This window comes from Macrotis lagotis, chromosome 1 (genome assembly GCF_037893015.1).
Source record: "Macrotis lagotis isolate mMagLag1 chromosome 1, bilby.v1.9.chrom.fasta, whole genome shotgun sequence".
Lineage (NCBI taxonomy): Eukaryota > Metazoa > Chordata > Mammalia > Peramelemorphia > Peramelidae > Macrotis > Macrotis lagotis.
The window spans coordinates 613,355,450-613,382,810 of record NC_133658.1 but is presented as its reverse complement, the minus strand read 5'-3'; the positions used below and the strand labels follow the sequence as shown (position 1 = coordinate 613,382,810).

The 27,361-nt window shown below is 38.4% G+C and overlaps 1 protein-coding gene across 1 annotated transcript; it reads left to right on the top strand.

Annotated features, from left to right (window-relative positions):
- Nucleotides 1–221: 221 nt before the first annotated feature.
- On the top strand, nucleotides 222–26,612 carry LOC141521944 (5-hydroxytryptamine receptor 5B-like). Its single transcript, XM_074234968.1, has 2 exons — nucleotides 222–1,007; nucleotides 26,280–26,612. The coding sequence occupies exons 1-2, from the start codon at nucleotides 222–224 to the stop codon at nucleotides 26,610–26,612; spliced, it is 1,119 nt and encodes a 372-aa protein (XP_074091069.1).
- Nucleotides 26,613–27,361: the final 749 nt, after the last annotated feature.

Below are 27,361 nucleotides of genomic sequence, written 5' to 3'. Positions count from 1 at the left end.
CATTCTCCAGCCCAGTGGGGGCGAGCAATCTCAGGAGCGCTGCTCCAGTTCAGGAGGCTGGGCGGGCGGCTTGTACCTTTCTGCTTTTCCTCTTCCCCCGCAGACTCCTCTTGCCCATTCCCACCGTCCTACTCGCCCGGTCGGCTTCGTGCCTGTGCAACTGGAACCTGGAGCTGGAATGCCCGGAGTCTGAGAGGCAGAGAGAAAGAGAGGAGAGCACCATGGAGAGCGGCAATGTATCCGTCCCTTCAGTCCTCACCTTCACGTCGGGGCCCGAGGGCTACAACTGTAGCCCCAGCGCTCTTGGAGCTTCTGGGGGTCAGGGCGACGTCGGGGAAAGGGAGGGTATCTTGCACAGCAAGGAGCCCCCCTTTTCTATTTTCACTGTATTAATCTTGACGCTGTTAGTAATTCTCATTGTGGCCACCTTCCTTTGGAACCTACTGGTCCTGGCCACCATCCTAAGGGTGCGCGCCTTCCATCGTGTCCCCCACAATCTAGTGGCTTCGACTGCTGTATCGGACGTGCTGGTGGCGGCGCTGGTCATGCCCCTTAGCCTGGTGAGTGAGGTATCCACTGGGAAGCAATGGCGGCTGGGACGCGCCCTGTGCCACGTCTGGATCTCTTTCGACGTTCTCTGCTGCACGGCGAGCATCTGGAACGTGGCGGCCATCGCCCTGGACCGCTACTGGACCATCACCCGCCACATTCAGTACACCCTGCGCACTCGCAGCCGCGCCTCCAATCTCATGATTGTCCTCACCTGGGCCCTGTCGGCTCTCATCGCCTTTGCTCCATTGCTATTCGGCTGGGGTGAGGTATACAGTGAGGAACTCCTGCGGTGCCAGGTGAGCCAGGAGCCCTCCTACGCTGTTTTCTCCACCTGTGGGGCCTTCTATGTGCCTCTTGGAGTAGTACTGTTCGTCTACTGGAAGATCTACAGGGCCGCTAAATTTCGAATCGGGAGACGTCGAGTTGCAGTCTTGCCCCTGCCTGAGACAGTACAGGTAAAGAGAAGGGGAAAGACGCTCGAATCAGCAGGGACTGTGGGAAGGTGTGAGGTGGGAAGGCAATTGACTTTTGGAAAGAGGATGAAACGGGAGAGGGGTGAGAAGAGGGAAGTAGAGGAGATTTGACCACTGCCCTGCACAGGATGAGGAAACACCAGCTTGCACATCTGGACTGATAGAGAAGCAACTGGCCTCACTTTTTAAATTTTTTGCTTTTGTCCCAACGTATTTCCTTTAAAATTTAAACAATCTATCCCTATTGGGCTGGAGGTGTATGCCAGTGTCCTGAGCTAGTTACTTTTTTCCTCCATATGGGGAAACTCTCTTCCTTAAGATCCATCTATACACTTCTTCCTCTCAGCTGTGAGGGGTAACCTCCCCCTTTAAACCACAGTCATCTCCAGACCATTACTCAAAGTAGTCCCCATGGAAAGACTCAAGATTTCTTATTGATAAGTCCCAACTTGAGTTTAAAATTTAAAATATCGGGGCGGCTAGGTGGTGCAGTGGATAGAGCACCGGCCCTGGAGTCAGGAGTACCTGAGTTCAAATCCAGTCTCAGACACTTAATAATTACCTAGCTGTGTGGCCTTGGGCAAGCCACTTAACCCCATTTGCCTTGCAAAAAGACTAAAAACTTAAAAAAAATAAAAAAATTTAAAATATTGACCAACAAAATATCTGACCAATGAAGATGATTCTTAACACTCTTGTGAAATCTGCCAGAGGAAGCTGTTCTAAGGAAGAGAAGAACTGGTTTCATAGTTTTTAATTAGGGGTTTAAGGGCCAACCTCAGCTGATCTCAGGCTATATGTGTGTGTGATGGACAGACACGGAAGAGGAGCTCTAATGTAATGTAAATGCTCCATTTTTTTATTCAGTTGCAGAGAATGTGGACCAGAGGGGGAACCTAGTTATATAATTGGTGAATGTTTGAAGGAGTGTCTTAATCAGAATTAATCATACTCTTCAAAAAGTCCCTTGATATTGCTTGGGGCAGATATAGCTTTCCAGAAAGATAGTTTAAGAAGCAAAGCTCCCATCCAACACTCAAAGACAAACGCTGAGAAGTTAACCCTCAGAGAAGAGACTTGCTAAGGATTTGTATAGATTTTTATTTCTGATTAGAGAAGAATCATTCTGTCGTCCAACCTGTAAGCAGAAGAATAATGTTGGTGAACCTACACAGAGTAAGCTAATTTTTAGAGACTTGAGAGTTTTTATTTTGGAATTGGACCTTGGCCAAACAAAACCAAATGTAAGAGCAGTCTAGTGCCCTGCTCTTCTCTTAACTAGCTAGACCAGTCACTTGAGCCTCACTCAGATTATATGAACCCTCTGTGAGCCTAACTGCCTCAAAAGCTTATGAGGGGGGGCAGCTAGGTGGCGCAGTGTGTGGAGCATTGAACTTGAAGTCAGGAGGACCTGAGTTCAAGATGTGGCCTCAGACACTTAATCTAACTGTGTGACCTTGGGCAAGTCACTTAACCCCACTGCCTTGCAAAAAAAAATCTTATGAGGAAACCCCCCTAGAAGTAGGATGGTATACTTGAGAGAGACTGGATTTGACCTCTGGCTCTGTCACTTAGTAGCTAGATGATTTTTGTGCTTACCCAGTCCACAGAGTTCTTAAGAAGGAGCTAATGAGAAAACATGTGTCAAAGAGTTTTATAAACTTTCAAAGGCTCTAGGTATGTGAGTTGTTGCTAGAAACAGAAACTTTAAACAAATAGACGATGTTATCCAACTTAGGCAGCTAAGTGATGAAGTGCAGAGAATGGCTGCCCTAGGAGGACTTGATTTCAAATCATTACTCTGAGGAAGAGATGAAGGAAAGATATTATTTTCACTTTACAAATGAAGAACTTGAGGCTCTAAGTGGCTGATACTTTTAGTAGTGGCTCATCTGGGAATTAGAGCCCAGGTCTCATTATTGTGATTCCAAATTTCTTTTTTGCTGTGTTGGGCTATACAAATTCTCTGATCCTAACCCTGTTTTCAGTTAATATGTGAATCACTTATAGTTCTGGATTGAATGGGATGGTTAGAGAGGACTAGCACCTCTGGTGTAAAGGTTTACTGAACCCTTTTCAAGACTGCTCATCCATTTTTGATATCCACAGGATTCACCTAATCCATATGCAACAGCCAATCCCATTAAACTATTTAGGCAGGTAGGCTAAAACAAATTGAGGGTAAATGATAGAGCTCAAATCTATAGATGAGTTAGGGGAATATTTACCCCAAGCATGTGAAGACTTTCCCTCTTGCACAAGGGGCAAGAGAACAATGAGTTCAAACTGCCATGAAGGCAGCTGAAAACAGGCCTTGTGGAGTAACTAGAGTTTGATTAGATATTGAAGATGCCAAGGTCATCCACTTCATCCTGGGCCATTGTAGTCATATTGGGTTTTTTTTCTCCTGCCACTCATCTTTGATGATTCTGGAAGAGAGAGTTAAATAGAGTTTGTGCAACTCTGCCTCACTTAAAAGCAATTCACAAGCAAGTCAAGAAAAATATCTTTGTGATGCCATTGGATTTTTTCAAAAATGAAGTACAATAACAATGGTTCTAGACTCAAATATTCTGTCTATAAAATGGTGCAAGCCTCTGCTAGCCAGTTGTTCTTATGGGGTCTGCTACTTTGTCTTTCTTGGTTTAAGCTCTTTGATGAAGTCTGCTGCTTTAATATCAAGGGCAGTAGTATGTTGGCCTGGGGGTACCTTCCTGTATTTCTGATGTTCTAGATATTGCCAAAAGCACATCTGAATATGTACATTGGCAATTCTAGCTAGAAAAACATGATATTATTACCTCTTGAGGTTTTCTTTCAAATTTTGAGCCTCTAATATCAATTACTTCTGTAGGGTTTTGATCAACTCTAATATGAGGTAAAGGAGATGACAGGAATTGTGTTCTTGTCTCTCTTTCCCACTGATTTAGAGCTTAATTCTGGGGCAGCTAGGTAGTGCAGTGGATAGAGCACTGGCCTTGGAGGCAGGAGGACAGGAGTTTGAAACTAGCTTCAGACACTTGACACCTACCAACTGTGTAACCTTGGGCAAGTCACTTGACCCTGATTGCCTCACATCCAGAGCTACCTCCTGTGGTCCTGATTCATATCTGATCACTGGACCCAGATGGCTCTGAAGGAGAAAGAGAGGCTGGTGACTTAGCACAGCATTCCCCTCAGTAAAATCCAATCCATGTGCTTGTCATGACCTTCTTTAATAATGAAGGATTAAAAAAAAGAGCATTCTAGCTTAATTTTGTTTTGTTTTGTGAGACAATCAGGGTTAAATGTCTTGCTCATTGTCACAGAACTAGTAAGCATTAAGTGTCAGAAAATTTGAACTAAGATCCTCTGGACTCCAGGGTTGGTGGTCTGTCCACTGCACCAACCAACTGCCCCATTCTAGCTTGATTTTTGATGGAGGAATAAGGAGGGGAAAGGAAGTGCAGCATCAGTTCTTTAAAAGACAATTCTATGGGACTACAATTGTTTTAATAACTTAACTTCAATAATGTTTTCCATGATCTTGTAACTTTTATTATTTAAAGGGAAAACAATGACTCAAAAACAATTCTATTTGATTTTTAAAAAGATAAATACTACTAGAATTATCTTAGGTACATAGATTTAGTTCTGGAATAGACCTTAAAAAGCACCTAGCCCTGTTCAATCATTTCATTGTTAAGGAAATTGAATCCCAGAAAGTTGGAGGGATTTGCTTAAAGTCAAGCAGTTAGTAGCTGGCCCACTGGGATTCAAAGCCAGCTCTTAATTTTCCTCTCTTTCCTTTGTACTCACTCAGTTGCCTCAAGTCCTTGAAGATTCAAAGGAGTAGAGTTGGAAGAAAAAAATGGGAAGCTCAGTTCTACAGAGTCAGGACAGAAAGACTGAGGAATCTAAAGGCAATTCAACATCACCATTTCAGGGAGAGGGGGGAAAAAAGATGACCTTCAGAAAAAGAAGGCTTCTTGGTTTCTGGTAAGCCCCAGATACTACAAAAGATTGAAAATCAAGGTCCTTGAGAAGCCATTGGAATATTCCTCAGGTAGTTCTCTCCCATTGTGACTAAGATTTTCCTAGTCCTAGATGCTAACTTGTAGGGAAGATTTTTTTAAATCTTTCATTTATGGTACATATCTTTCAAAAATTTTCAACAAAGCTAAGTAGAAAGAAATATAGTTATCCTCAAAATTCAGATCTGAAATTTGCTTTTCATTCAAGTAGCAGAATTTGGATATCTTAATCAATGCTTAAATCATTCAGACAATTCTTTCCATAGGCATTTTGCTTTATTTCTATATAATAACTAAATGGGTACAAGTTGTATCAGGGAAAGACCTCAGTAGTTTTAACAAAACAACTTAACTCCTTTGGCTTCATAAATATAAAATTAAAATTTATTGAATTTTTCACATCTTTGATCATTGTTCTGTTATGGAGAGACAGCCATTCTGGAGATGTGTATGTATGTGTGTATGTCTCTTTGTCTTTGGTTATTGACCTTTCTTCTGATACATTCTTTTGATATTGAATGTCAGGGGAAGCATTGTGAAAGGTGCTTAATCTTTTCATCTCCTTGCCATCTAGAAAGGAAGAAAGGACACAATTTTTCTCAGGCATCTCTACAATTCGTTCTCTAAAATACCTGTTTCTACTTGCCTTGAAGACTGGAGATTTAATCAGTCACATTCTATTACAACAATTGGTGCATTTTTTAGACTAGGGACAATATGATGGTTGTCAGGTCTGCATGATCCCTCATGCCATTTTATAGAGTCGTAAGAGAAAAGTTATTAATATAGTCACAGTAGTTCAGGGTTCCCAGTAAAGAAAATTCCTAATCTTAAGAGAGATGTTTTTCACTATGAACCAATTTAAATGTTTGGGTATCTCCAGCTATCCCCAACCTCAGAGTACAAGCAATAGATATTAGAGTATCTCTTGTTGGACAGGACTAGGAAGAAGTTCAAGGACTTTTTTTTAACCCCTCTTGATCTTTTAAAAGTGTGTTTAGCTAACAGTTTCAAACAGAGTTCTTGGTTTACCAACTGAAATCCATTGAAGCTCCACCTTTCCCTTCTCTTCTGTGATGCTACCAGTTAATCTGGTCTCTAGTTTAGTTGTTTCTGTCAGTTTTTACCCCTTAGTCAATAATACTTTTCATCTCAACTCATTAAATCTTTTATGGGGCTGGGAATACTATCTCCAAGATGCTTCCTCACAGATGGTATGTCTCCATACTTTTTCAAGATTCCTGGGCATGGCTCCAAGTCCTCCTTCTTGCTTAAAGAAAGAAATAGGCCAAAATACTCTTAGAGAGGGAGTTTCATCCCTATGGACCATAAATGTTAGAATTCCAGTAAGTTCTTAAACATCTCTTAAATAAATCTGTGTAGTCATATGTATATGTAAACATGTATGTATGCATGTATGTATGTATAAATATATGTGTGTATGTGTAACTAAAAGAAGAATTAGAAGAAAGAAGAACTGTTTATAATATCAACTTAAATAGGTTCCTTTCTGTATTATACTATATAATTAAGTTTCTACCCTTAATAAATGTTTGTTTAGTTGAGGTCTTTAGAATAGCTGAGGCAAAATTTTATGATAATCTTTGCCCTTTTCTTGTTTATACCTTGACTTGATCCTCACTCCTCTCTCTCCCTTATCCTGTATATAAATTCATTACTAAATCTTGAACTTTTTATCCTTATGACATCTCTCAGTAACTTAGCATAGTATTTGGCACTTAATGCTTGTTTCTCCCAAGTCTGTCTTCCTTCCAATTTTAAGGGAATACATTTCTAAAAAATATCATAGAGTCATAGAACTTTAGAGCTGGAGGAAACCAGTCATTATTGTCTTACTTCATTCACATACACATAAGGAAAATTAGAATCAAGGACATTAAGTGATTTGTACAAGGACACAAATATACAAGAAGCAGACTCTAGGACTAGACTAGGACTAGAAGCTAGACCCTTTGGTTTTATAACTAGTACTGTTTCCATAAAGGATCCAATTTTTTGAATTCATATGGTAAAAGTGCCATGCATAGCTCATTATCTGTGTCTTCTCTTCCCTTCTTTGTTCTTTCTCCTCTTTTCCCTTTTTTATATTTCTTCCTCTACTCCCTTTATCTCCTCTGTCCTTCTGCCTTTCTTTATACAGCCACCCACCTTGTGCTTTTCTCAGTCTCCTTTCCTCACCTTCATTTCTAGATCATTTATTAGATGTTATGTATTAATCATTAAGGATTCAAAACCAAGTTTCTTGGATGGGAACTTGATGAACCTAGATAAGTTTAAAAAAAAAAGAAAGGAAAGTTTCCCTTCTATCCAATGAGCTAGTACCTCAGTTTTGATACACTTGTGTGGACTACTGGTGAGCTCAAGGGCAGAGTTTGCTTTCTACTGCTACTGTCTAATATATCCATGACAGCTGTCCACTGTGTGTGTGTGTGTGTGTGTGTGTGTGTGTGTGTGTGCTGGGAGGTATATTAAAGCCAGATAATAAGATACTAAACCAAATAAACATGTGGCGATGATTAGTGAATATTTTGAGGTGCAAATGTCCCTTAAGTGAACCAGGATTGATGCACAATCAATAAGATGAAGAATGCTAGAATATGACTCCAGGTCATGCCAGAATGCCAGAATATGAGTGAAGAGGGAGAAGAACTCAGCTCTTCATGGCATAAGTAGATATCTGGAACTGAGAATAGGAAGATGGGAAAAGTTACAAGGAGGTGGAAAAAGAGATGTGCAGGTAGAGACTATCATCCCAAAGAAAAGGATCATGATTCTAAGAATATCCATCTAGCATGAGGAAAGAAGCCTTATTGCTGAAATCTTGCTGGGCTATAGTCACTAAAGCACGAATCTTGCATCCCCTTTCTCCTTTACCCTTTGCTCCAGGGCATGGGAAAAGCCTGTTTGCCTTTCTTTGTTTTTCTTTTTAAACTGTGTTAACTAATAACATTTTCTGATTGGATTGTATTTATTGGGGAATATTGTTGAGAGAAGACCACTGAGGGAAACATCTCCTACAAAGAGATTCTTTTTTTTTTAGGGTTATTTTTTTTTGGCAAGGCAAAGGGGTTAAGTGGCTTGCCCAAGGCCACATAGCTAGGTAATTATTAAGTGTCTGAGGTCAGATTTGAACTTAGCTACTCCTGACTCCAGGGCCAGTGCTCTATCCACTGTGCCATCTAGCTGCCACCTAGCTGCCATCTAGCTGCCCCCTACAAAGAGATTCTAAGAGATATGTCTCACACTGAGATTTTGCCAGAAGTGCTCTATCTTTGTTGAAAAATTCTGAGTTAACAGAGATAAAGTATCTTTTGATACCACTTCTCAGTGAAGAGATGGTACACTTACAAATGAACACATGAAGTGGAAGAATGGATAATCATCCTTGAAACATAGTTGGACACCAGATTGTTAAAAGCCTTAAATATGAAAAAAGGGAGTTTTTATTTTTATCTGAGAACCAAAGGGAATCATTGAAGCTTTCTAAGTAAGGAAGTGACAAGGTCACACTATGACTTGTGCTTTAAGAATATCAATTTAGCAATGGAACAGAAGACAGGAAAAAGACTGAAGTCAAAAGAACCATGATTGTAGTATTCCAGGCATGGCATGATGGGGCATTCGTGTGAGAAGAAAGAAGAGATGGATGTGAGATGATGAAAAAATTAAAATTAATGATTCTTGGCAATTGATTAGATATGAGAGGGTGATGGAAACAGCAGCTTTAGGAATGATTATGGGTTTATGAAACTAGGTGAATTGAAGTATGATAGAATTCTCAACAGAGAGAAGTTAGGAAGAGGGAAGGGTTTGGAAAAAATGAAAATGAATTTTATTTTGGACTTACTGGGTTTAAGATGCCTATGGGACATTCAGTTGGAAATGGCCTTTAGACAGCTGTTGGTGTGCACCCAGAAAAAAAATTGGCTAGATATATAGATCTGTGAGTGATCTATATCAAGATGATTCTTAAATCCATGGGGAGCTGATGAAATCAACAAGAAACACACAGAGAGAGGAGAACCTAAGACAAAGACCAGGCGTAGTCCAATACACAAGAGAGAATCATGGATAATGGAATATAGAATCATAAATGACTTTATTCTGGGTATATTATAATACCTTAGGTAATAGGAAATTAATTTTGAGTTAGGTGAGACATGCTTCAAATTATAGTGTGTGGCTACTTCTCAAGTCATGCCTAGAAAGTTTTATAAGCCTGTTCTCAGTGGAAGAATAGAAAGTGTTAGTATACATTAGTAACTACTAATGATCTCATGAAAACTAAAAAGACTTCACTTCAAACAAGCAAATTATTCCAGGTGACAATAAAAATCTAGACCAGACCCTAATTGGTTTAATTTTCTGAGGCTTCTTCCATTCTTAACCTTAACTGTTGATTTTCAACCTCCCTACACCAACTAAATTGCCTGAAAAATGGTGTGCTCCAAATAGAATTAAGCAATTGGGTTGTGGTTTATAGCGTCTTTTCATGTGGAAGGAAGTTTTATAAAGCAACACTCTTTCATTATTTACATAATTATACCAATGGAAAGAATTATTTTTTTCCTACCAGATGCAAACTGAGTAGCACTTAGATTTTTTTTTTTTAGGTTTTTGCAAAGCAAATGGGGTTAAGTGGCTTGCCCAAGGCCACACAGCTAGGTAATTATTAAGTGTCTGAGACCGGATTTGAACCCAGGTACTCCTGACTCCAGGGCCGATGCTTTATCCACTACGCCACCTAGCCGCCCCCACTTAGATTTTTTTTAAACAAGAAATTCTCTATAAGTTGTTTCATTTGGTTTTCTGATTCTGCGGTATTTGAGCTATTGAGAGAAACTGAGTATTGAGTCATGCTTCAGCTTTCAAAAATGAAGTGGTCAGTTGTTTTCACTTTGATGTGTTCTTTAATATTCTGAAAGTTCTTTCAAATGCTTCAGAAGAAAAAATCCCAAGAGATTTGTAGTTTAGTAACTTGGATCACGTGATTGTGAAATATAGTATAGAGAAAGGAGGATATGTTTTTTTAGCCTCTAGCTGCACAACACAAAATGTCACAATGACAACTAGAAAGGTCACTTATCTAGATATTTACCAATGCAATGGAAGTCCATTATAATACAATTATTCTCAATTTTTTTTTAGTAACAATCTGTAAAGAAACCCAGAAGTTAATTCCAAGAAAGCAGCTGTCAAAGCTTAATGCCTCAGATTTCTGATTCTGATTCACAAAGTGATTGGGGGGTAGAGGGTGAAGTACATGCAAGAGAAATTAAAGATCCTAATGCAAGGAGGGAACTTTCACATCAAAGCAATCACTAAGATTGATACTATGAGACCCATACATATATATGTTGAGGAGGGGGGTTAATGGTTTTCCGATTTCATCAGTATAAAGCCCTCCCAGGGAGAAAACTCTCTACCAATATGGATAAGAACCTGATATATGTCACTTGGAGACTAAGTGACTTACTATGGTAAACAGTAAATATTAAAATATCCAGGGTGTGTGAGGGGCAAAATTTAGCCCAGTTCTTTTTAACTCTGAGCACTCTGTACACTTCAGCTCTCTCTCCATTACACCATGTTAGTCTCTCACCAAAATAATAGTGCTATTTTTAAAAATTTCTCTTATGTATTTCTTCCTATTTCCTTTCTTTTCTCTTTCATGGTTTCCTTTCTTTTCTTTAATTCTAATTCCTCATATAAAAATAAATAATCAGTAAACATGTTAAACACAAACATGTATGTACAATATTCACCTGACTGTTCACTGCCAAGGGGAAGGGTTGGGAATGGAGGGTGGAAGGAAATTATGTAACTTAAAAATGTGCACATGCATGTGGATGAATGCTGAAAAACTTTCATAACATGTCATTAGAAAAATAAAAATATCAATTGAAGAAAATAATAGTGCTAAAAAAGAAGTCCCACCAATTTAAGATTAATTTGAGTTAATAAGAAAACTCAAGCAAGGGAGGGTTATAATTAGGTAGCTAGACAGAAGAGAAAGCTCATATGTGGGAATTGAAATCAGGAAGAATTACATTTAGTTTCCATTTCAGACACTTGCTAGCTGTGAATCTCTTTTTGCCTCAGTTTCCTCATATGTAAAATGACAAGAAAATAGTATCTAACTCAAGAATTGTTCTGAGGATCAAATAAGATGTAAAGTATCTTGCAAATCTCATAACACAACAGTTTTCTTTAAAAAGTATTAGTATGGGGGCAGCTAGGTGGCGTAGTGGATAAAGCATCGGCCCTGGATCCAGGAGGACCTGACTGCAAATCCAACCTCAAACACTTAATACATGCTTAGATGTGTGACCTTGGACAAGTCACTTAATCCTATTGCCTTGCAAAGCCAAAACAAATAAATAAACAAAAGAATGTTAGGATGAAATAAGCCAAGACAGAAAGAGTAACAATATTACCAGTATAAACAACAGACCCATGGACAAAAATAAAAATAAAGTTTGGAAGAGCTCACAAGTGTGGCACTGAGGCATGACATAACATTAATGGAGAACTTCAGATAATCTGGATATCTGCTAATTCTATAGCTGAAGAAAAATAGCTAACAATTTTTTTTTACTTTAATTTTATCCCTCAAAAGTAGATGAGCCATTAATCAGAAATTCTATTTGAGGAGCAGATCTTCACTAACAGGGAGGAACTGATTACTGGTTTGGTGTTGCCCAGTGTCCCCAACCTATATCTACTATCTTTCTTCCACTATAAAAGCTCTTTTGTGCCTCTTTTATGTGAGATAATAAACTACATTCTACCTCTCCTTTTCCTCTCCTTCCAGTGCATCCTTCTTTCTCACTCCTTAGTTTTGTTTTGTTTTCTTGGATATTATCTCATCATAGTCAATTCACCCATGTGCCCTTCTATCCATGTAGACTTCTAACTGCCCTAATAATTCTGAAGTTCTTTGGAGTTACAAATATCACCTTCCCATGAAAGAAGTCCCTAGGATTTCTCTTTCCTGTTTACCTTTTTATGATTCTTTTGAGGTTTATATTTGAAAATCAAATTTCTGGTTTGTTCTGATCTTTTCATCAGATATGCTTGAAAGTTTTCTTTTTTCATTAAATGTATTTTTTCCACCTAAGGGTTTATACTCAATTTCACAGAGTAAATAATTCTTAGTTGTAATCCTAGTCCCTTTGCCTTCTGGAATATCATATTCCAAGCCTCCTGCTCCTTTAATGTAGAAGCTGTTAAATCCTTTACTATCCTGACTGTGGTTCTATGATATGTGAGTTGTTTCTTTTGGGTCATTTGCAGTACTTTCTCCTTGATCTGGAAGCTCTGGAATTTGGCTATAATATGCCTGGGAGCTTTCATTTTGATATCTCTTTCAGGTGGTGATTGGTGGATTCTTTCAATTTTTATTCTGCCCTCTGCTTCTAGGATATCAGGAATCTCCCCTAATAATTTTTTTTACATCTATTCTTTTTAAAAAAATTTTCTTTATTTACACATTACTAAAACATTCTTAAGAGTAAACATAATACCCCATTCCCCCACAAAAATATAAAATCTCATGAGAAATAAAATGAAAGAAAGAAAAAATTTATTTCAGTCTGTGTTCTGATATCATCAGTTCTGCCTCAGGTGGATCACATTCTTTATCATAAGTCCATCAGAGATGTTGCTTCCACAGTTGCTGTTGCTGATTGTAATTCCCTCCATCCATTCCTCCCCACTACCATCTATTATATTTTCTTTCTCCTTCCACTCTGTCCCTCTTCAAAAATGTGCTGGGGTCAGTCAAGTGGCACAGTGAACAGAGCACCGACCCTGGGGCCAAGAAGCCCCAAGCCTACATCCCCTCAGAGACCCAGCAAATCACCCAGCCCTGTGGTCCCAGACAGGCCACCCAATCCCACCACCTTGTGAAAAGTAAAAAGTAAAATGTGTTATATCTGACTATCCTCTCCTATGATCTACCCTCTCCTATATCCCCTATATCTCCCTCCCCTCCTCTGTCCCCCTTCTCTCCTTTTTCTTCTAGATGTCTATACCCTATTGATTATGTATGCTGTTTCCTCTCTGAGCCATTTCTGAAGAGAATGAAGGCTCCCTCATTCCCCCCTCACCTTCCCCTCTTCCATACCATTGCAAAAGCTACATGAAATATCTTTTACATGAAATATATTAATCTATTCTACCTCTCCTTTCTCTTACTCCTAGTACATTTCCCTTTCACCTATTAACTCCATTTTTACAATATATTATATCTTCAAATTCAGCTTTCTCCTGTGCCTCATCTATAAAAGCTCCTTCTATCTACTCTATTAAATGAGAAGGTTCATATGAGTATTATCAGTATCATCTTTCCATGCAGGAATACACATAGTTCATTATCATTAAGTCCCTCATAATTTACTCTTCTTATCCACTCTCTATGCTTCACCTGAGTCCTGTACTTGAAGATCAAACTTTCTGTTCAGCTCTGGTAGTTTCAACAGGAACATTTGAAGTTCCCCGATCTCATTGAAAGTCCATCTTTTCCTCTGGAAGAGGAGGTTCAGTTTTGATGGGTAGTTGATTCTCAGTTGCATTCCAAGCTCTTTTGCCTTCTGGAATATTACATTCCAAGCCCTATGAGTCCTTAATGTAGATGCTGTTAAGTCCTGTGTGATCCTGACTGCAGCTCCACAATATTTGAATTGTTTCCTTCTTGTCACTTTTAATATTTTCTCTTTGACTTGGGAGTTCTTGAACTTGGCTATAATATTCCTGGGGGTTGTTTTTTTTTATCATTTCTTGGAGGAGATTGATAGATTCTTTCAATTTCTATTTTACCATCTGCTTCTAGGATATCAGGACAATTTTCCTGTAGAAATTCTTTAAAGATGAGGTCAAGGCTCTTTTCCTGATCATGACTTTCAGGTACCCCAATAATTTTTAAATTATCTTTTCTGGATCTGTTTTCCAGATCAGTTGTTTTTTCAATGAGATATTTCACATTTTCTTCTAGTTTTTCATTTTTTTGGTATTGATTTATTGTGTCTTGATTTCTTGCAGTCATCAGTTTTCTTTAGTTCTATTCTACATCTGACGTATTTGTTTTCCATCTGGCCAGTTCTGCTTCTTAAAGCATTTTTCTTCTCAATAACTTTTTGAACTATTTTATCCATCTGACCTAAACTGGTTTTTAATATGTTATTTTCTTCAGCATTTTTTGGATCTCCTTGGCTAAGCTGCTGACTTGGTTTTCATGTTTTTCCTGCATCTCTCTCATTTATTTTTTTTTTTAGTTTTTGCAAGGCAATGGGGTTAAGTGGCTTGCCCAAGGCCACATGGCTATGTAATTATTAAGTGTCTGAGGCCAGATTTGAACTCAGGTACTCCTGACTCCAAGGCCAGTGTTCTATCCACTGTGCCACCTAGCTGCCCCTGTCTCTCATTTATTTTCCCAGTTTTTCCTTCTACCTCCCTTACTTGATTTTCAAAATCTTTTTTGAGCTCTGTCATAGCCTGAGTCCAACTTTGATATTTCTTGGAGTCTTTAGATGCAGAAGCTTGAACTTTCTCATCTTTAGATTGTATATTTTGTTCCCCCATGGGATCAAAGTAATTGTCAATGATCAGACTCCTTTTTTTTCCTTCTGTTTACTCATTTCCCCAGCCTGTGCCTGGTTTGGGGTGCTTCCTGAGCTTCTGAGTATTATTGGGACACCCCCACAAGAACCTCAGTATGTGAGACTCTGACTGCTCTCCTGGTCTGTTGAATGGCCACAAGCTCATCCCTCTGGGGCCCCAGACTGAGACCAGGATCTGAATGTGGTCAAAGCCTCAGTGTCCTGCCCCAGGGACAGAGGGCAGACCTTAGCAGTCTCCCTCCACTCCCTTACCTTCCTTACCTTCTGTGGGCTGAGCAATCAGGGAGCAGCTGCTGGGTAGCTCCTGCTGGACAGCTCCATAGGCCTACTTCTATTTCCTGGGATCTGGGCTGTGCTGAGGGCTATGGCCAAGCTGAGGAGGGCCATGCTGGCCTGGGTTTCCTGCTCACTCTGGCAGAGGTCTCCCTACTGATCTACCAAGTTGTACTTGGTACTCCCTGAGGTGGCAGGTCAGGAAACTGCTTCTGCTGCCAGGTGCCTTGGGGCTATTCCCAGAAAGCTGAAGCTCCTTAGCTCTGGCCTGCTGCTCCTCCAACCCTATGGAACAGAGACTTCCCACTATTTTCCAGGTTACCTTGGGCTAGATAATTGCCTCACTGGATCTTTCTGTGGGCTCTGTCTCCTGAAAATTTAGTAAGGCATAATTTTAAAGTTTTTGAAATATTTTGGAGAAAGCAACTAAGAGAGGCTGTTCTGCTGCCATCTTGGCTCCACCCCCCCCCCCCCAATAATTTCTTGATACATGTTGGCTAGGTTCTTTCTTTATTATGACTTTTGTGTTGTCCAATAATTTTTATCTTGAATCTATTTTCTAGGTTCTTTGTTTACCAGAAGAAATTTTACATTTTCTTTTTTAATTCTTTAGATTTTGTTTTATTGTTTCTTGTTGCCTCATGGAATCATTAGTTTCCTCTTGTCCAATTCTAATTATTAAGGAATTATTTTCTTCAGTGAACTTTTGTGTCTTCTTTTCCATTTGACTTACTGACTTTTTAAAGGAATTTTTCTCTTCAGTGAATTTTTTTAATCTAATTTTTTAATTAAGCTATTGGCTCTCTCTTTTTGTGATTCTCTTGAATTCTTCTCATTTCTTTTCTTAATTTTTCTTTTATTTCTCTTATTTGAGTGTTTTTTTTTTAGGTTTTTGCAAGGCACATGGGGTTAAGTGGCTTGCCCAAGGCCACACAGCTAGGTAATTATTAAGTGTTTGAGGCCAGATTTGAACTCAGGTACTCCTGACTCCAGGGCCAGTGCTTTATCCACTGCACCACCTAGCTGCCTCTTATTTGAATTTTTTTAAAAATATCTTTTAAGCTCTTCCAGGAACTCTCTTTGGGTCTAACATTAATTCATATTTTTCATATAGCCATGTATTTTGACATTGTTATCCTCTTCTGAGTTTGTATTTTGAGCTTCTCTGTCACTACAGTAACTTTGGGTCAGGTTCTTTTTTCATTGTTTGCTCATTTTTTGAGCCTATTTCTTGATTTTTAACTTTATGTTAAAGTTGAACTCTGCTCTTGGTTCAGGTTTTTTTGTGCTATTGTTTTCAGAACTAATTCCAGAGGCTTGTACTTTTTCAATTCTTTTAAGGTAGTATGATCTAAGGAGATATGTGGTCACTTCTCCCCTGATCTGTGAATCCACCATCACTCTTTTTCATCCTGAAACTAAGACCAGTGTCCTTGCTCCCCTATGGCTGTTAGCTCTCACATGCTAGTACTCTTCCTTGCTCTGAGACTGCAACCCAGGTCTACAACCCAGATTTCAATACAACAGAGTCCTGCACCCAGTACCAGCAAAATGTCCCTAATAATCTCCCAGATCCCCTTATCATCTGTGAACTTAATGCTCTTAAAGTTGTAGCCTCTGATTCAGGTTCCTCCTAGGCCTATACTGGCTCCCTAGAGTGCAGTCTTCTGCTAGCTTACCAGAAGTCAACTGCATTGGAACATGCTCAACTCTCACCTCAGTAAGACAGACCTTTCCTGTCAACCTTTTAAGTTACCTTGGGTTAGAAAATTGTTTTGCCCTTTTTTTGGTTTCATTGTTCTAGAATTCATTTTGAGGCATTATTATAAAGTTATTTGAAGGGGAATTTGGAAGAGCTCAGACAAATCCCTCTCTTTACTCTGCCATCTTGACTCCTTGGCTGCTGGTTTGGAAAATAATGGGAACCTTGGTAGGAAATAGTCACTTTATCTTAGAATTTGTGATAGAGAAGAGAAAAGGCATAGTCTGAGGTATTTCAAACAACTCAGAGAAAGAATAGGAAGAACAACATGATCTATAAGTTGGCAAATTCTCAAGCATGGAAATCTGATGAGTAGAACTCTATTGCAAAAAGGAGGGATGAGGTGCAGTTGAATGGATCATCTAAGGAAGAATGATGCACGGGTAATCATCAACAAACTTGGATTTTTTTATTTAAAAAACTAATTATAGGCTTAATATTTAACATTAACATAGTCAAACTTTGAAGCTGCATTTAAATCAATTGTTGAAGGGGTTATTGAATTCCTACACTGGAAAAGTGAAGAGAGGGGAGATAGATTTAGAGTGGATTCTAATCCACTAGTTAGGAATCCCTTATGTGTTTATCCATATCAGTATGTGTGACTTGGATTGTAACCCTTTCTAGAAATTGATTTCTTTTATATAGTGCAAATGTCTAACTAAATTACTTTCAGATGCTGTCCACTGAATTCCTTTGAAAATCATATTTGGATTGGTAGAGGAGACTTGGTCAAAACCTGTGATGTTTGAATAAAATAAGTGCCTAGCCAGTGTAATGGTAAAAATTGTTCCAGTCAAGTTCTTGATAGAGAATTGCTTTGCATGGGAGGAAGAGGAGTACAGTCTTGATCTTTTCCTCCACTCTATGACCAGAGGAGGTCTTCTGGAACTTTGGAGGATTTGGATTTTTTTCTTCTGAGTCCTAGCAATTATTGGTGGCACTGTCTATACTAGGTGCTGAGGATAAACTAGAACCACTGAGGAAAAAAAATCTCATGACTCTACAAGGAGACAGACAGAAGGTTACACTACAAAGAACTTTGAGTTTCTACCCCCATGCAGGGGAGAAAAAAGACTTCAAGTAACTAAGAGCTGTCTTAACCTTTTGCCTCAGATGTTCTCTAAACTTGAGCCCATTTTCCCCTGGACTCTCTAATAGACTTGGGGGTGGAGATGCTTTCATTGCAACCTAGTAATACCCCTTACTGAAACCAAATTAAAACTAATATCAACTGATAATCTAGAACAGAAACACTATAGTGGGGTGCTCATTTTCTATAGAAAAAATTATCCTTCCAACTCATCTTGAGTTTCCCTTTAAAACCTTGAAGGGAACAAACAATAGCCACATTCAAGTGTAATTGGGACCTGAGAGAATAGCTCAAGAACATGTACTAACTCATTAATTTCTTATTTTTCAAGTAAATTAAATCAGAATTTTCTTCTAATGCTTCTTATCCATTAGCTCAAAGACTGTCTTTGGAGAAATTTTACCTGTCTCAAAATATAGCTGTTCATCTCCTGAATCAATTATCCTACTTGATTACTTATTCTACCAGACTTTGGTTGTAGTAAAATTACTTCTGCCTCAGGTGAATATCATAAAATCTAGGAGTTTGTTTTCTTTTGTGAGAGAGCAGTTTCCTTCTGATTAATTTTTTTTTAAGTTTGATTTAAAAAATGCTTTTTTTCACACCCTGACTTCCTTCAACACCCCCACTTTCTGAAAATTCTTTTGCCTACAAAGTTTCTTTACCTCATAATTAAGAAAACCAAGGAGAATTTATATTAGCAAGTAGAGAAAACTCAGCAAGAAGTTCTGAGGAAATGATGGAAATGATGAAAAATTTTCTACTTCTGTCAAGTGGTGTTGAGGGTGTGAAAGGGAGCAGTGGAGTGAAAGGGGTCATGGGGTGAGTAGGTGATTATTTTCCTTTCTCTTCTAAGATATTTGCTAAATGTTCTGTGTGGCTAGTCTTGAATATGTGTTTTGCTGATTAGCTATTCCATGTCAAACTTCATTTGGCATTTGGATGATTGGTAATATCTGTTAATCATGAAAAAGTGATGAGTTTCTCTGAAAGTTTTGCTAGAATATTTTCAAACCCAAAATAACTTATTTTAGGAAGGAGGTTTGAGGCTGACAGGGTACAAGACAAATTACATGCCAACAGAATGTTTGTTTTTCAGGGGTTTGTCTCCCCTAAGGGAGTACATTTGTTGTTTTTACCTCACATAGCTCAAATGGTGATGAGAAACCTATTTGTTCTGTTGATAGAATCTTGTACTTTTTAAATCTTCTTTTGTTCTCTGACAGATTTTGTCTATCATGAAACACAATCATTATTCTTTGCTTATAAGCTCTCTTTCCCCTCCCCTTGATGGTATTTTTAGAATTGTGTTGAATGACCCTGAAAACAAATATAAAACTAGATTGTGCATAATGGGAAGGAGTGTGAATTAATGGTTGAAAGAAACTGGATTAGAACTAGCATCTGATTCCAGCATGACCATTAACTAGCTGCTTGATTTAGGTAAATCATTTCACCTCTCCCTTTCATCAGCTAGATGGCATGGTGGATAAACTGGACCCGGAGTCAGAAAAACTTAGTTTAGATAGATGTGGTCTCATATACTTGATGATGTTTTCCCTTTGTTTTTGAAGAAGATCGTGACAAGCACAGGAATTGGATTTGAGTGAGGGGGACGCTGTGCTAAGACATCAGCCAAACTTTCTCCTCCAGAGTCATCTGGATACAGTGGCCAGATATGAATCAGTTTGACTGGAGATGACCCTGGATGTGAGGCAATCAGGGTTAAGTGACTTGTCTAAGGTCACACAGCTACTAAGTAACAAGTATCTGAGGCTGAAGGCCAGGTTTGAACTTCCATCCTCCTTGTTCCAAGGCCAGTGCTCTGTCCATTGTACCATTCTCATATACTTACTATCTAGCTAGCTAAATGACTAGGCAAGTCATTTAATCTCTGTCTGCTTCATTTTCCTCAACTAAAATGAGAATACTGGCACCTCCCTCCCAGGGAGAATTTAGAGAATAAATGAGATAATATTTGTAAAGTATTTAATACAGTGGTTGATACAAACAATAAATGCTTATTCTTTCCCTTCTCCCATACCTGTCTAATAGAGATGATACTTTCCCTTTTGTCTTTGAAGCAACATCATTTTTCAGAAGAGCAGGTCAAAAATGCATATTAAATAACTTTAATAAAGTACTGCAGACATTAAGGAAATCTTACACTATCATCATTCTTATTAAAAGACACCTTTGACAATGATTATTCTGATAGTGCAGTTGTAGTTTAAAATATATACATAAAATATACACACACACACACACACACACACACACACACACACACACATATATATATATATATGTATATGTAATCTTGTTCTTTATATGCCATGCATTCAAAAGTATGCTCCTCTGACTTTGGATTCTAATTGCTACCCTTAATGGCTGCCCTTAAGTGATAAAGATAAAATCTTGGAACTAGAAACAGGAGAGTTCTGGACTTGTTTCTATAAAGATAGCAAGTTCAACCAGGGCAAGATCCAGTGGAAAGGGTATGGGATTTGGACTCAGATAACATATGTATAAATCTTGACTCTGTCATTTCCTACCTATGGTACTTTGAATAATCATTTAATTTCTCTGGGCCTCCATTTCCTCCTCCTCCTCCTCTTCCTCCTCCTCCTCCTCCTCCTCCTCCTCCTCCTCCTTCTTCTTCTTCTTCTCTCTCTCTCTCTCTTTTAAAGATTTTATTTATTTTGAGTTTTACAATTTTCCCCCTAATCTTACTTCCTTCCCCCCACTCCCCACAGAAGGCAATTTATCAGTCCTCACATTGTTTCCATGTTGTACATTGATCCAAATTGAATGTGATGAGAGAGAAATCATATCCCCAAGGAAGAAACATAAAGTACAAAAGATAGCATGATCAGACAATAAGATATCAATTTTTTCCTAAATTAAAGGTAATAGTCCTTGGTCTTTGTTCAAACTCCAGGGTTCTTTCTCTGGATACAGATGGTATACTCCATTGTAGACAATCCCAAATTGTCCCTGATTGTTGCACTGATGGAATGAACAAGTCCATCAAGGTTGATCATCACCCCCATGTTGCTGTTAGGGTGTACAATGTTCTTCTGGTTCTGCTCATCTTGCTCAGCATCAGTTCATGCAAATCCCTCCAGGCTTACATGAATTCCCATCCCTCCTGGTTTCTAATAGAACAATAGTGTTCTCTGACACACATATACCACAGTTTGCTAAACCATTGCCCAATTGAAGGACATTTACTTGATTTCCCATTCTTTGCTACCACAAACAGGGCTGCTATGAATATTTTTGTACAAATGATGTTTTTACCCTTTTTCATCATCTCCTCAGGGTATATACCTAGTAGTGGTATTGCTAGATCAAAGGATATGAACTATGCCCACTGGGCATAGTTCCAGACTGCTCTCCAAAAAGGTTGGATGAGTTCACAGCTCCACCAACAATGTATTAGTGTCCCAGATTTCCCACAACCCTTCCAACAATGATCATTGTCCTTTCTGGTCATATTGACCAGTCTGAGAGATGTGAGATGGTACCTCAGAGATGCTTTAATTTGCATTTTTCTAATAAGTAATTATTTAGAGCAATTTTTCAAATGACTATGGATTGCTTTGATCTCCTCATCTGTAAATTGCCTTTGCATACCCTTTGATCATTGTCAATTGGGAAATGGCTTTTTTTTTTCAAAATTTGACTCAGTTCTCTGTATGTTTTAGAAACGAGTCCTTTGTCAGAAATACTAGTTGTAAAGATTGTTTCCCAGTTTACTACATTTCTTTTGATCTTGGTTACAGTGGTTTTATCTGTGCAAAAGCTTTTTAATTTAATGCAATCAAAATCATCTAGTTTGTTTTTAGTGGTGTTCTCTATCTCTTCCTTAGTCATAAACTGCTTCCCTTTCCATAGATCTGAGAGGTTAACTACTCCTTGATCTTCTAGTTTGCTTATAATAATTTTTTATGTCTAAATCCTGTATCGATTTTGATCTTATCTTGGTATAGGGTGTGAGGTGTTGGTCTAACCTAAGTTTCTTCCATACTAACTTCCAATTTTCCCAGCAGGTTTATTGAAGAGAGAATTTTTATCCCAATAGCTAGACTCTTTGGGTTTATCAAACAGCAGATTACTATAATTGTTTCCTGCTATTGCACCTAGCCTATTCCACTGGTCCACCACTCTATCTCTTAGCCAATACCAGACAGTTTTGATGACTGATGCTTTATAATATAATATAATTTTAGATCTGGTAGGGCTAAGACACCTTCTTTTGTACTTTTTTTCATTGAATCCCTGGAAATTCTTGATTTTTTAATTTCTTAATATGAATTTACCATTTCCTCATCTCTTAAAAGAGTAGGTAGGAGTAGCTGACCATAGAAGTCTCTTTGAGCCCTGAATCTATGCTTTGGAAATTTTCTTGCAGTGGGAATTATATGCATGGATTCTTGGAATGTAAACAATTTTCAAGTAGGAGTTGTCCATCCTTTTCATTTATATCTCTGGCACTCAACACTATGTGCCTGGTTCATAGTAGGCACTAAATACTTGCTGATTGATTGATTCCCTATTTATTTTTGTATCTCTTATTTCTTTTGATCATAGGCATGCATTAACAATACATTTATCTGGGTTTTGATATAGTCTTTTTCTAAAGAATATTATGAAACTATAAAATGATCTCATCTACAAAAGGGCAACATTAAAATGTCATAACCCACTGAGCTAATCTATTCTGGCCTATAGCACAAAGTATTCAGGAAAATGTATTTACTTCAGTGGATCTTTCAACTCAACAACTCTAGAGATATAAATTATAATGCACACATCCTTTTAATTTTATATTATTATTGTTTATATCCTCTCATAAGTCCTCCACATGAGTGTTTACCCAGAATTATGGGGGCCTTCTCTAAATACTTCTGAAATTACATGGATGCCAATGGAGCATGGTATAGAATTAAAACCTAAGAAGGGATGACAGAAATTGATAGAATTAAAATTTTGCCACACAGCAGTTGTTAAATTTCTTCAAATGAAAGAGTGCTCTTGTGGAATTAGGGTAGATAAAGATGAGGAATGAGTGAAATCTCAGCAGGGAGGGTGTCCATTGGCTTTGGAATCAGAGGGTCTTGGTTCAAATCCTACCTCTAATACTACCTATGTGAACCTGAACAAGTCTCTTAGTTTCCCCTTGCCTTCAGTTTTCTCATTTGGAAAATGAGGTATCCTCTTAGATCCTTTCTAACTCTAAGGCTATGGTCCTATGAGGTATATTTGAAGTTTGTCATCCTGCCTTCATGGTCACATTTGGCCAACTCAACAATGCCACCTTTCCACAAAGCAGCAACAAAGGTAGCTTGATGTAAGTTGATGGATCTCAGACCAAATAGGATTCTAAGATTTCTGGTATCTGATGGCAAATACCAATCAGTGCCCACATTCAGTGAAAGCATATCTCAAATTTATCTGGGAGGACAGAAATTTGGAGATTATATATATATATTATTTAATGAAAGGTTTTGAGAAGCCAATTTTATAACAAGTACAAAAATTGCAAACGTTTAACATCATTTAACAGACTTGGGGGTTAGATGCGTAGCATCCTGGCAACCCATTCTCTTCAGTTATGCAGACAATCTATTCTCTTCTGGTTCTCTGGTCCCAGATGTGGTCCTCTGGAAATTCTTATTCTACATCATTTTCCAACAGTGCTTATGTATGCTTTTTAATTTTCATTTGTTTTGATGCTTCTCACTCAAGCCTTCTGCTTTAGTATAATTGATTAACAGAAAACATTCTCCCTAGAAAGTACAATTTTTTTCACTTGTATTTTGGTATATATTTCGTCTGAAGGTCATGCATCTAAGAAAATAGCGCCCCCTATAAAATTTAGGGTATACCAGGTCACAGAGAGGTAGCAGTTCTTTGTTGGTGTGGCATATATGCCTAACAAAATAGTTGATAAGCAGCAAAATTGTATAGTGTGTAATATACCAGAAACTGACCTTGAACAACCTTTGCAATATTGAAACCACCAACAATGGGAAAGGTCCCACCTTGTATTTTGGTAATTTTTCAGTTATTTTTTCAGAATGTCTTGAATACATAACTGACCATTGAGGTATATGTAATAGGTATGCATGTGTCTGTGTGTGGGATAAGGGGTGGAGAGTGTTAGGGCTATGTGCCTATCTTGAGTAAATTACCCTCTTGGAGTGTCCATTTTTGCATCTATAAAATGAAAAAGGATTAGAAGAGATGTTTCCCTTTAGTAAAATGTGAATGCTTTGAAGTTAGAATTCTTCTGTTTGGTATATAGTGCATGATTGATAAATACTTGAGAATTGATGCTGCCAGATCCAAACATTTTATAGTGATGATACATTATTGAAAAATGCTATGGGATGAGCACTGAGTGCAGATCAAAGCATAATTTTTCCCCATTTTCTTTATTTTTTCTTGCTTTTTTGTTGAAATGGCTAAAATGGAAATATGTTTTACATGACTTCACATGTAGAAGGGGCACTGTATTGCTTACCATTCTTAATGGGTGAAGGAGGCACTAGAGGAAGAGAGAATTTGAAGCTCAAATGTTTTTCAAAAGAATATTAAAACTAAATGAATACATTTAAAAATGCTGTGGGATTTCAGAGTTGTGGAAGGGAGGTCATATATTTTTTACTATTCATTCCCTGTAAGAATTATAGTTTCTGGGGTGTGGCTAGGTGGCTCAGTGGACAGAGCACTGGCCCTGGAGTCAGGAGTACCTGAGTTCAAATCCAGCCACAGACACTTAATATTTACCTAGCTATGTGGCCTTGGGCAAGCCACTTAACCCCATTGCCTTGCAAAAACCTAAAAAAAAAAAAAAAAGAATTATAGCTTTTGAATTAGGTATCCTCCAAGGTTATCTGGTCTAATGCATGTCTGAGCAGAAATCCTCTCTACAATTTAACTCAAACATTTATGAAGCACTATTATTTGCTAAGCACTGGGGAAAAAAATAAGAAAAGGAAAGACAGTCCTAGCCTTCAAATACCATGCACTCTTTGGGGAAGACAGCACACAAAAGGAGGTAGGAAAGTAGGGTTGGGGTCACCAAAGTGTCTTCAGCATTAGCAGGCATCTTTTCCCATTGATTGCCTATGAACATAGGGAAGAAAGCTCTTAATTCATATTAAATTCAAATCAGATAAAGACACAGATGAGAATCATCAATATAGACCTGGAAAGGTACTTAGAGAACACTTAGTCTGACTATTCATTTTATAAGTGAGAAAACTGAGGCAGAGAGTTAAAGTGACAATTGTATACCACATGGCTATTAAGCAGCATTGACATGTATTTATTAATCACCTACTATTTGCATTATTTGAGATGCTGGGAGAATAAAACAATCCTTACCTCCAAACCTGGGTTACCTCTTTCAAAATCCTGTGCTTTTCTACCATATCATGCTGCGTCTCATCCTGCCCTTCTAGAAGGCAATTTGGTTGTCTTTTGGAAGCAAGAAAAACAACTTCTAATCCTGTCCAACACTGACTATCTTCTCCTTTTTCACATGCCTGGATTTTGCCTATATATTTATGTATGTGAGTGTATCCCTCTCAAAGGTGTTTTTTCCCTTTAAGAATCATTTATTTTGTTTTTACCTTATCTTCATTTCCACCTAATGAAGCTAGATTCCTTTGTCTCATTCAGTCTCCAGTTCACTTTTCCAATCAGACTAACAGCCCACGAAGTATGTCTGGGTGTTCTCACTCCTTCCCACACACAGGTCAATATGAGGGTGTTCTGTAGCTGATGATGTTTTTGGTATGTTTTCCATGCAGTGGAAACCATGGTGATAGGCTTGGATGAGGAAAGGAAGACATGGTTCATGAAAACTATTCCTTTGTAGTAAGTGTAAAATGAAACTGGATTAGTATTTCCTGAGATACCTCTTTACAAGCCAGGAAAAGAGTTTAACAACTTATAAAGATGTAGATCTCTATCCTGGATAGTATGATGTCACCTTTGGGGGAATTTATATGGATGGCTTGATGAAAATTCATCCCTGCTAATGGAGATCTAACTGATCATGTATCTCCTTGATGACAGGTTTTAGAAGTACCTTCATAGCCTTATAAAATCAGAGCACTCTTCCTGTGGGTATGTTTGTAATTACTGAAAATATCTGAGTGCTTTCCTCATGTTTTTAACATTTCAAAAGGCTAGAGTTCAGCTGTGGGGAGTCCCAGGTCAGGGATCATTCCTCTTATTTCTCCTGACATCATCATCATCAGTTATTTCTCTCCCTGTTTGTAGGTGATATTAAATAAATATTATGAGACATTGAATTCTGAAGCACAGGTTATCATTGTAGATTGCTTGGTTCCACAGCAGGACTTTGGGGCTGGGCAAGAATAAAGCATTTTAATTGCTTAGTCATCCTGTGTTGTCAGATTTTTTAAAAAATCTATTTGTTTTTGTTCCAAGGCAAAGGAAGCTCCTCAAGAGGCCCAGATGGTGTTCACAGCCCGTCACGCCACCCTTGCTTTTCAAACACATGGTGAAACATGGAGGGAGCAGAAGGAGAAGAGGGCAGCACTGATGGTGGGAATTTTAATCGGTGTGTTCGTCCTCTGTTGGATCCCCTTCTTCCTCACAGAGCTCATCACCCCACTGTGTTCCTGCAGTATCCCCCCCATCTGGAAAAGCATATTCCTGTGGCTTGGATACTCCAATTCTTTCTTCAACCCTTTGATTTACACAGCATTCAACAAAAACTATAATAGTGCCTTTAAAAGCCTTTTTTCCAAACAGAGATAAAAAATGCAAAACTTGTGGGAGGGGGTAAGGGGGAATTTATGTGAGAGTCTATTTCTACCTCCTCCTTTTCAGTAAGCAAAGGGAGCTTGTCTTCTTTTTCCCTTCTCTCACCCCTCTCTCTCCAGGATGGAGATAGTGAAGTGTAAAAAGCATTGAACCAAGAGGAGTCAGAAGAATCAGATTGGAATCCTGGCTCAATCACAAACTTGCTATGATTTTGAGAAAATCACTTCATCTCTTCTGAGCCTCAGTTTCCTCATCTGTAAAATGAAGGGGTCAAATTAATTGATCTGTGATTCATTCCAGTCCTGGCATCCTGAGATCTGTGCAATTATGATTTTACTGAACCCTTAGGTTGGTGGGAGCAATTGGAGAGAAGACTTTTCAGACATGGTGTCTCAAACTTAAGCATTTGGCATTCATCTGATCAAAGAGAAATAGGGTGTGTGAAAACAAGACCTCCAAGTAGCTGATTTGTTCCAGAATCCAAGAACTGTGTACTCAATGAATGTAGTGAATCAGCATCATTCACCTTCTTCTGTTCTCTTTATCTTCCTCCCTCCCCTACCCTGTAAGATCTCCCATAATACCAAAAGGACTTTGAAGTGTCACTGGCTAGTAGAGGATTGTGGGATATTGGGTTGAGTCATAGAGAGAAAATGTTTGCTAACTTTCCTATGCTGCATTAAGGAGAGAGAAAATAGACTGGATTTCCTCATCTCTAAGATGAGGGGATGGACTAATAGCTC